General features: G+C 27.9%; 1 protein-coding gene across 2 annotated transcripts; it reads right to left on the reverse strand.

Moving 5' to 3' along the window:
* Window positions 1-923: 923 nt before the first annotated feature.
* On the reverse strand, window positions 924-2,934 carry LOC106779235 (uncharacterized protein At3g28850). 2 transcript variants are annotated; one of them, XM_014667309.2, is made up of 2 exons: window positions 2,647-2,934; window positions 924-2,516 (listed from the first exon to the last, which is right to left on the reverse strand). In XM_014667309.2, exon 2 carries the CDS (start codon window positions 2,504-2,506, stop codon window positions 1,703-1,705), a length of 804 nt encoding a protein of 267 aa, XP_014522795.1. In that variant the 5' UTR covers window positions 2,507-2,516; window positions 2,647-2,934; the 3' UTR covers window positions 924-1,702. The 2 variants fall into 2 exon arrangements, with proteins under 2 accessions (XP_014522795.1, XP_014522794.1); XM_014667308.2 differs by having other exon boundaries at window positions 924-2,511; window positions 2,647-2,933.
* Between the last annotated feature and the right edge of the window lie 8,558 nt (window positions 2,935-11,492).

Here is an 11,492-nt window from a genome sequence, read left to right on the forward strand (position 1 = left end):
TGTTTTAACTCACCGACATGTTTGACTCAAATAACTTGAATAAAATATTTAATTTATTAGATAAATAAAATAAAAATATTATTAAATACTTAAAATATAAAAAAAAAGTTATTTGTTAAAGATTTAGAATTTATTTAATATATAATAATAATAATAATAATAATATATCATTATTTACTATTTATTTTGTATTTGCATATAACTTTTAATTTTATAAAATGAAAATGGTAAAAGTACTAATGTTGAATGCTCTATTAATGTAAAAAGAGAAAGACAAATATGGTTGAGGATAATGAAGAGATATAAAATACTTTTGGAATAAAAGAAAATAGTAAAAATGTATAAAATATTTTTTAAATAAATTAAAATAATGGAAAGTTCCAGAACCATTGGAGAGAGCAACATCCTGAAAATTAATATGCATAGATGCTTGGTGTTCTTAAGATAACGAAAGCAAGGATCTTTTCCTTTCTCCATTACTCTGTCTTCAAGAATGGATGGTCTAACTTTGTTTCCTTGTCTTATACTAATACTACAAACTTCTTTTTTTCTTTATTAAAGATGCAAGTTTTCACCCCAAAAACAATGCAAACAAACACCATGAATCCATTCCAGATTGTTTCAATTTCACGATCTATGGAGTAGTTGCTACATCCTTCCTCTTGATAATGGAAATAGGAAAACAGCCTTGTACCAACTACAAACATCAAACGTGGAAAACAAAACAATACCTTCTATGATACATGAAGAAACTTGAAGAGAAGAGGGTTATTTAGCATTTTAACACATCTCTCACAGAAACATGGCATTTTAGCATTTTGACACGTTGAATTAGGGAATTCAGAACTTAAGGTTCCATGAAAAATGTTTTTAACACAATATATGAGAAACCACAAAGAAACAAAGCTCTGAGATATGGAAAGTGTCATATAGAAACAAATACAACCTTCCGTGGTCAATATTTGCAAACCCTTTTGATATTACTAAATATTTACATTGTGTCGAGGAGAAACACTCCTCAGGACTGTGAATGAAGTACAATACAACAGACATTATACAAACACATCTGGTATTTTTTTTCCTATGTGGAAGATAAAAATCACACTCTTGAACAAAATGCAGTTCAAGGAGCTGAACAAAGAAACCATCAGCTCATGACAGATAACAATAAAAACACCCATAGAAAAAAAAAAATTCAAAGAGTGCTTTGAATCACCACAAAACCTTAACCAAACACTTTCCCTCCAAACACCTTCACACGCCTAAACTTAGAGAATCCTACATATGCAACAACTACCACAAAACCTAAACACAGTTCCTCAAATGCTCTCATGTCATCCTCCAATCAAAATCTGAGTTTGACATCCTTCATGCAATCCATTATTCCACCCATGAAACATCCATTCTCATTAGATAACAACACCAAAAACACGTCAAATTGGACAGTCTTCGTTGATCTAATCTTCAATGCAAACCTTCATCACTGACGTGAAACTCCAATTCTGATTGGACAAGAGCGCCAAAAAACCTAAAACTGGAGCTTCACAAAGACAAAACCCAGATTCAAACTCTTACTGTCCAGGTAAAACTCTAATTCTGATTAGATAACAACACCAGAAACACGAAAAGAACTGTATCTAAGTTCTATGCCAACAACAACTACACACACCAAGGTTTCAAATTTTTCCTTTTTTTTCAAACTTCAAGAAGAACAACAATTAGGACACCTTATCAACCCATTCTCATTACACTCCAAACACCTCTTCAACACCCCTTCATCCTCATCAAACACCTTCCTACTCCCACTGCAATTCCCACAAGGTGCAAACCTCACATCTCCACAACTCTCGCAAACAAACCCACCCTTTGTCCTTGGCAACCCTTCCAGAACCTTCCCGAGCTCCCCAACCTCGTACATGTACTTGATGATGTCAGCACCCCCCACGTGCCGCCCCCTGATGAACACCTGAGGAAGCGCCACGTGTCCCTTCCTCTTCCCATTACCATTCTCCCCCAACACGTTCATCAACTCCTTTCTGTAATTCGCGTCCATCGAAATATCACGCTCGTCAACCCAAACCCTAAATCCCCGAAATATCATCCTCACCGCGTAGCAATCCTCGAAGGTCCTCCTAATACCCCGTAAGCTGGTGAAATACAACACGATCCGATCCTCCGTCCCCGGTAACCGAATCGCCGTCAAGGAATCGCTCAATTTCGCCGGAGAATCGATGGAGGATTCCGATGCTTCGACCGATTTCGAGGGTTTAAGCTTGTGGTGGCGGTGTTGATGTTCCGAAGACGAAGGTTTCGCCGACTCAAAGAAGTTGCAGAGCCTCTTAACGACGCTTCCGCCGCCTCGAGGGGATTCTCCTAACTTCGTCAGTGATCGGTCCAGCTGCGACGGCTTCTGCGACGGCTTTTCCTTCCGAAGCGTCGTCATGGATCGGTTGAAGAAGGAGAATCTAGACGACGTCGTATTGGCGCTGTTTCCAAACTCTGCCATCGACACTGTTCTTTTGCAACACCCAACATAGAAAGCTTCAGCTTTTCAAGGTTCATCGGAATTTAAAACTTTAAAAACAACAACAATAATAATAAAAGTTTCTCTTTTTTTTAATTTTGATTTGTGAATGATGAAGATACCTTATGGGAAAAAGGGAAGATGAAGACGGTGGAGGACGGTGGAGGACGGTGGTTTTGTTGTTTTGTGAGGATTGTCGTTTTGAGGAGAGTGTTTGCGTTTTGGTGTTGATTAGTCGTTTTGTGCGTAGCGTGTTGTCGTTGAAGGTGTTTTGTTTTCTGCGTTTTGGTTTTGCAGAGCGAGGAGAGAGATAGAGAGAGAAGGTCGGGTTTTCTTTTGTTTTGAACTTTTAACTTTAGAGAGAGAAAGACCAATGTATGAAGCCAAGAATTTGTACTTTTGTAAAAGCAAAAACTTAGTTGAAGAAAAAATAATAATGTATATTTTTTAATATATGGTGCGTTTGGATATATAGAGAAAGAAAAATCCAGAAGCGCTTCTGGAGTAATCGTGAGTTAGATGCTAAAAGCTGGTTTGGTGCTTAATTTACCTTTTCGAGTTAGGTATGCTGAGAGACCAAACTAAAGAGGCATTTAAAACAATATTAATTTTAGCGGTTAATGCTTAATTAATGTTGTAATGGTTAAAATATATCTAAATTTGAATAATGTTCTTAATTTTTAATGGATCATTTTAGTAATAATATTTTTCCCAAAAACTCTAACTTTAATTCAAGTTTGACTTACGGTTATAATTTGCAGTTTTAGGGTAGAAAAAGAAAAGTCATTTTAAAAAAATTTAAGAGATTAGTCAAATTTATTGTAGTTAGCTGATTATTAGTTGAGAAAAATATAAAAATGGTTGATTTTTTTTTTAAATTCTTGCAAATTATTTTCACCAACCAAACAAAATTTAAATTTTTTTTTCCTTTCTAATAAAAATTCCTTCCCATCAGTTTGACCAGTCCCAAAATTCAGTACACCAAGTAAACTATTTACCAAAATATTATTTTTTTAATTTTAAATTATTTATTAAATTTTAATTACTGCATAAAGCTTTTTCTAATTAATAGGTGAATTGGATTAATCAGTTAACTTGATACCAAATTCAAAATACGTAATTATAAATGAACAATAGAAAAATAAAATTATGTTATTAATATTTCTGTGTGAAGTAGGTTACTTCTGGTGGAATACTAATCTTATGGTTTAAATAATTTAATCATTTATTTTTTATGTCCACATTTATTTTTTAATTTTATTCATTAAATAATTTTTTTCTTAAACTGAAATAATAATTTTATTTTTTTTTCTAAGTAATTATTTATATAAATTTAATCAATTCTTATTTAACTATTTTTTAAATTTAATCAATTTTTATTTAAAAAAATATTTATATTTAATTTTGTAACTATAACAATATATAATAAATAATTTATTACCTTTTATTATCATAAAAACAACACGCGTTTTTAATAATAATTATAATAATAATAAATATATATAGAATATGGTTATAGGAAACATTGGAACGTAACCGACTTTGATTCAGATGAAATATTGGAAAATATTTAAATTGATATGAAAAATGAATGTGTTAATTTATACAAAAAATCATTTTTAAAAAAAATATCTATTTATACAAAAAGAAAAGTTAATATATGTAATTATATTATATATTAAATATCTATGAAATATTTATATATAAAGAATAAATAAATTTGGAAGGATCTATTTAATAGGAGACAGATTAATTTACTAATTTATTTTTTGAGATCAATTTAAATATTTAGCTAATATATTTATTTTATCTTTAAAGCATATCTATGTAATTATTTTTGTTATACTACTTTTGGTGTTGACGTTTGCTTTTTTAGAAAAAAAAATGACATTTATCAAGTAAGAAACGAAAATAAATATGGACGATGATTAATACAACTATCTGTAAGTGTATTGATTATTTTTTATTATAAAATATAAAATATAATAGTTTTATTAATTTATTATTAGTATAATAAAAAATATGATGGAATATAAATTGGAGAGTGATGGCTTGTGAGGCCAAACCTCTTCTTTTTCAACAAAAGCATGCTTTTAGGTTTTTTCTTTGTCATCGCCATCACGGAAACACTCACACTCACGTTGCTTCTAATTTATATACTAAACAAAATTTGATTTCATGAAAATAATAATAACCCAAAATCATAAACATCGTGCATCAATTATATTCATATAAAATAGCCAATAAGTAAATATTAAGAAATGTCTTTAAAAAGATTTTTATTATTTTTTTAAATACGCAAAACATATGTCACATGCTGTATTATTTTTTTAATAAAAAGGTCAAAGACAGTCTTTCCCTCTTTGTAAGTTAGGTTGTGATGAAGAAGGTTGATACAAACCTTACAACAAGATGTTTGGTCAAAAGATAGAAATCTTGCGTTCTTGTAAGGTAGGGAGGTTTGACTTCATCCACTTTTTATCATATTTCTCACAACTTCTTTTAGCAATCTTCCCCATCTAAACAACATATATGTGTTTGCTAGTGTTTAGAAACTTCATTTTCTAGTTGTATAACGATATTTTAACAACATTTTTTACAATATCTTAATACAATTTATGTGTTATACTTTGATTGATCCAAAATTATTCTACGATCAATAATAATAATTATAAACACTAACATAAACTAATCACATAATAACATATAGAAATGTTACAATGTTATAAAAAAAATGTCAAAATATAATTATTCTTTCTAATTACATTATCTAGAAAATTAGAGAAATTTTATCAATGATGAAGGTAATTGTAGTTATACTGTGGAAATAGATGGTTAAAAATCACAAATTATATTTATTATATTAAATCCGTAAAACTTGTAGTAAAAGTTATATGGATAAAGCTATAACTTTTTACTATTAGTTATAACTTTTGGTATAACGATAAATATTTGATGAAATTTACATCTATAGTTATAAAAATTTTATTTTCAATATAAATTTAATTAGTAATTTGATTTTTATAGTTAAGAAAATGACTTAATTTGTTATTCTATATATTTTTTTCAATTGATTTTTTTATACTCTTTAAATAAAATCAATATGATCCAACATAAATAGTGATGACTTAAATAACTGAAATGGATATATGTGACATATTTTTTTAAAATGAATTGAATTGCGTATAATATCATACAATAATATAATACAATAATATATAATTACCAAACGTGGGTAATTTGTATTAAAATTCAACATTTTGAATTGTCTGTTGATTTTTTACGTTAAATACCTCTAACTCTTTGAAGTCATTGGACAGGCAAGAAAGAAAAGTAGAGCAATTTATGAAAATATTGCAAATTAAAATCATATAATTTGCTCTTTAAAATATGTCAAAATGAAAAGAATGAACCATATCATAAATCAAGCATAAAAGAGTAAAAAAAAATTATTTAACTCCAAATTTGTATTTTTTTTTAACTGTAGATTGCATAATGTTGAAAAGTTTCAAATAGTATTAACACATACTGATAGAGCATATTTTAAACACTATTATTACATATTAAAATCATGTAAATTGAGTTTTAAATGGGAGGCAGTATGTCTTTTAGTGTTGACAACTTTATAATCATGTAAACACTTCATCAATCAACCAAGAAATGAAAATATAGAGTTTAAAACATAGAGATAAAAAATTAGAATTATTTTCAATAAAAAATTATATATAAATATTACTTTAAGGTAGATAAATTTCGTCTTAATTATGATCGAATTAGTCAAATACATATGGTCAACATTTACCAAGAATGTGACGAAACACATATAGTATTAAATATATTCCAAAATAAATTAACATCTAATTTTTTAGAACATTTAGGTATAGTGTTAACTTTATTTCATATAATTCACAATATATCTACTCTAACATTATATCTCCAAAAATAATTCAATTCAATTCAAAACATATCCTTTTAAACTTTGAACCAATTCATTGTACAATATTTTGAAGTTATTTCATTTTATTACAACTATTTTTACACCTCTAACCATACTTTTCCCATAAATTGAATTTTAATTAACATGGTATAACTCGTAGTCATACATACTTACTATTTATGATGCTGAATTTTCAAACTTTATATCTACTTTATTCTTAAAACTGACTTTGTTGTTTTGGTATATATTCCGTTCAAATATAATTTCCTTCCGAAAAAGATATTTGAAATCTACAAAAAAAATATATATTATTTTATGCTTTTCTATAATTAAGGTTTATTTACAAAAAAGAAAAAAGAACACTCATATCTTTATAGAAAAATAATCATCATATTTATTAATGAGTTTACACATTAAACCAATAAAAAAAGACCAGGATGATATGAGATATTATTCATTTTAATGTTTACTATCTCCATAATTTTAATCTAATTGAACATCTTAGTAAAATAAATTAAAATTCTTTAAACTATGATAATGATATAATATATAAAATGGTTAAATATGATTTTAGTTTTTATATTTATACATGTTTATTTGGCAAACTTTAAAATGATTCAATTTCAAACGTTAAAAATAAATAGATATAATTCTCTTAATCTAATAACATCAAAAAATTTTGATGCATCAAACTACATTTTAGACTAAGATATGAATTGTTTGAATAATTTGACATATTCTAATTCAAATCATATGATAATAATGTGTTTAATATATAAGATTTATATATTAAAACATGAGCATTATTATTATGATATGAGGTTCTCACTTGGCACACGTGTGAGTGGAGGACAGAAGAAGCATTGAAGAAAAGTGAAAAGATGTGAGACATGTTATGTTATGAAGTGTGAATGGTGAGATTTCATTTCATGTGGTGGGATATAAACTTTAAACAATGAATTGGCAAATACAAAACCTAAAAAAGGAATGATTATTGGTTTGATCTTTATTTGTATGTGGTTGTGTTGAATTGCAGAAACATTATGAGTTTGGCTAAAGTCTCCCAAGTTGGTGCCAGTTGTGTTTCAGATTTGATGAAACATGTCGATATATTTAATTTTTACGTTAAAACATGTGTTAGTATTTTATTGATCTATTTAAATTTATTTTTAAAAAAATATTTAAAACAAATAAATCATAAATTATTTTATATACTTTAAAAAAAATTGTCAAAAACAAATTGTTAAAAAAACTTTTTCTTTTTATGAAAATGAAGTTTCTTTGATGAAATTATGATGCTCTTTTTATCTACCAAAGGAAAAAAGGGACCAAATATCATATCATAATTCCAAACTTATCACATCAATTACTGGATACCATTTTCTTTTTGTAGGGTCCTCATCATCACTCTTCTATCTCAAGCTTTAGACAGGTCAAAGATCCTCACATTCTTCCTTAGGTACAAAGCAAAATATCATCCATGGTATTTTCAAATTTTCAAAGTAATTAAATTACATTTTCGTGCAATCCAAAATATATTTTTGAGTTTTAAATTGTACAAGATGAAATCAATTTTCACGTTACACAATTTAAAATGTTTCCAACACATGAATAATTTTAAATTTTCCTACGTGTAGTGTGTTATGCCTAGGTAAAAATTTTCCACTTTGTATTTGCAGCTTCCACTTTTGCTAATCTCACCCTTATTATCTTTCTATAACATCTATCTATGCTTTAGCCTCCATTAAAGTCCACATCATAGGATCGAACTCTGTTTATCGTCTATACCATTCACTGAAGTACATACCCTTCTTTAAACATATATCATTCAACATATTAAAAGTTTTATAAAAGATAGATTTTAAGTCGAATTCAATTTTAAAAAGTAATTTATAAAATAATTTTACATGCTTATATATAATAAATTGATTTTATTTATAGTTGGCGTTAAACTTTCAATACATCTCTCTCATACCAAGATATATACATTTCGAGTATGATACTAGACATTAATATCGATAACAAGTGAAACAATAGACCCAACGAACAATAAGTTTTAATAAAATGTAATTCATGTATATGATAATATGCTAAGAAGTAAACTATAAGCATAATTTAACTTTACAAATATCAGGTTTACGTCACAAATATATAGTGAATTGATTTTATCTCTATTTGATGTGAGACTTATGATAATTTTTATTATCATTGTTTTTATTATGTTTATTTTTATCCTTTATTTGTATTTTTATTACTACTTTTCAAATAATCAAGGTTTTATTAAATAATTTTGGAAGTAGAAGTATTTGATTTTTAATTGTGGAATATTTTGTAGATAATTGAAAATCCCATAAGATTGAAGAATATATCAAGAATTATCATTCACTTACAATTCATTCAAGTATGTTTTCTAGGCCTAGTCAGTTTGGCCCAATTCGATAATGAGCATGCATTGCAAAAATCATTAAATAAAATGCATCACAGATTAAAAAAAAATAATCTTTTGGAGAATATGGAACTAACTGTAAGAGAGAAAGAATGGAGGTGTATTCTAGAGGTTGGAGACGCTCGTTATCTTCATTTTTTTCATCATTTTTCTCTTGTATAATGCATAAAATACTAAATCTCTTATTCATTGAGGTTAAATGTAATATATCTTCACTATTTATGATTTATGCTATATCATATACTTTTTTTTAGTACCCTTGTGTTTTGTTCTCGTTCTTAATTGCATAATTATTTATTGTTTATTTAATAGTATCTAATTATTGGGAAATAATTTAGAACATTGATTGAGATGGTATAGATTTTGCCACTAGACATAGAGCTTTATTAATTAGAGATTTTAAACATATGAATTTAATGCAAACTTTTGATAAAAAAAACATCTAAGGGACTATAGTTTATATTATTAAGATTTAGACTTGTCTGTGAGGAATTAGAGCTTGTTAGCTTGTGATGTAAATGTTAGAGTAAAAATGTGAAATCTCTAATTTCGTAAATTTATTTATTTTCAAGAATTTTAGACTTATATTATTAAAAAATATTATTTTTTTCATTATTTTAAAGTTATTCACATTAATTAGTAAATAATCATAGTTTCATTGATCAAATGCGAGTCTCTTAGGAAAATGATATCCGAACTATTCACTTTATTACTTGTACAATTTGATACATTTGTCAATATCTTAACAAGTTTTTAGGGTCGTTACCGAGAATTGGTGTTTTAGTCAATTGTGTTTTATTTATCAATTTTGGATTAATTTGTTCATAATTTGTTTATACATTTTTTTATTTATAGGTTTTTGTGTATAGTTTAAATTTTATATATATATATATATATACTAACTTTTAACTATTAACTCATCCTTTCTAGTGTCTTTTTGTTTTATATGAGAGACATATCATGATTATGACTGATCAATTACTTTTACGATCTTAAAATTAAACAAGTAATCAAGAGGAATAACAATAGATAAAGAAGACTTTTCAAGAAATCACGAGAAGCAACAATTTATCAGATTCCTCACATCTTCATTTGTTAGATAAAATAGAATAGGTAGATATGGTTGAAGAGGAAGTTCAAAGACAACGTATCATAAGAAGATTATTCAACATTCACGAAGAAATTAAATTTCAGCAATATTGTTAGGCTAGTGGTGAATGCAACCAACATGGAGATGAAGTTTTCTCTTATACATTTGACATAGAACAATTAGTTTCAAGGGTTAACTTATGAGAACCCATACACCTACTTGGCTACATTTTTAGAGATTTATAACATTGTTAAAGCTATAAAGCACATAGTGTGGTTGAGCTTATGGATCCAACCTCTGAAAATCCATAAAGAAGTTGGGTCATTAATGGGCTTATGGATTCAATATGTTCTTCACCACAAAACATGTGTTGAACTCGACAATCACTCTCCAACTTTACAAGTCAGTTTCAAGTTCTTTGCAATCAACACAATTATGATCATTTCCTCTGCATCTTCAGTAAGGAGATTTGTCTCCCCCTCGTCCTTTGCCTCTAGGATCTTGGCTCCAAGTATTTCGAGTTCCATTCGAGTCAAATTGTGCCTGGTGCTTGGTCAAGAGGGTACTTCTTCTTCTTCCTCAGTTCGTGAGCTTTTTATTAGAGTAATATATATATATATATATATATATATATATATAAATATATGTGTGTGTGTGGGAGGGGGAGGGGGGGTTCTTGCGTACACTCTTTTTTCAGTTGGTATATTTTAGCAATGTATATTGGGTTTTAGTAGACAAAAATACTCTCATATATTATGGACTCTAAGTTTTAAGGTCAAGGGTATTTGAATAATTTTCATTCTCAAAACTAAAAAAACAAACAAGAAAACCCCAAACCCTTACTGAGCTTTCTTTCATCGCTCATTCCTCTTAACCCTTTCTCTTTCATCTCTCTCACTCCAACATTTTCTTTGTCATCCCTACAGTAGCCCCAACTGAAAAAATCATAAAGACTCATCTAACTCTAATCCACCTTCCCGACTTATCCAATTTGTTTCTCTCTCATCTTTATCCTCTCTCACATCCACACATAACAACCTGCGACATCGCAATTTGTTGCTCTTATTATGTTCGTTTATTTGTTTTTCACTTTAATAACAAAATAATTGATGATGTTGATGTTGATTTTTGATTGGAGGACTGTGTTATATCTTTTCCCTTTGATTGTTATTAAATTTGTAAAAAAGTAAAGTCTACAATAATTTCAATAATTTAAAAAAAAAAACAAGAAACCCCTAACGAAAAGACGTTAGCATCAACCCATAATAGTTGCGAAACATTTAGTTTCTTGATACCGATTTTGATAAAATCATAGAAATGAAAGGAGTAGAAGTTAAACTATGAGCATTATGGTAACAAATTTATTACGTTTATATTCCAATTTGAAATTCAACTTGTTTTGTTTTTCTTAATTTCACTTTTATGACAAATGGTAAATCAGAATGACAACATCATGTTTACAATTTTGATAAAATCATAGAAATGAAAGGAGTAT

The sequence above is a fragment of the Vigna radiata genome, unplaced genomic scaffold (genome assembly GCF_000741045.1).
Source record: "Vigna radiata var. radiata cultivar VC1973A unplaced genomic scaffold, Vradiata_ver6 scaffold_198, whole genome shotgun sequence".
NCBI classification, from domain to species: domain Eukaryota; kingdom Viridiplantae; phylum Streptophyta; class Magnoliopsida; order Fabales; family Fabaceae; genus Vigna; species Vigna radiata.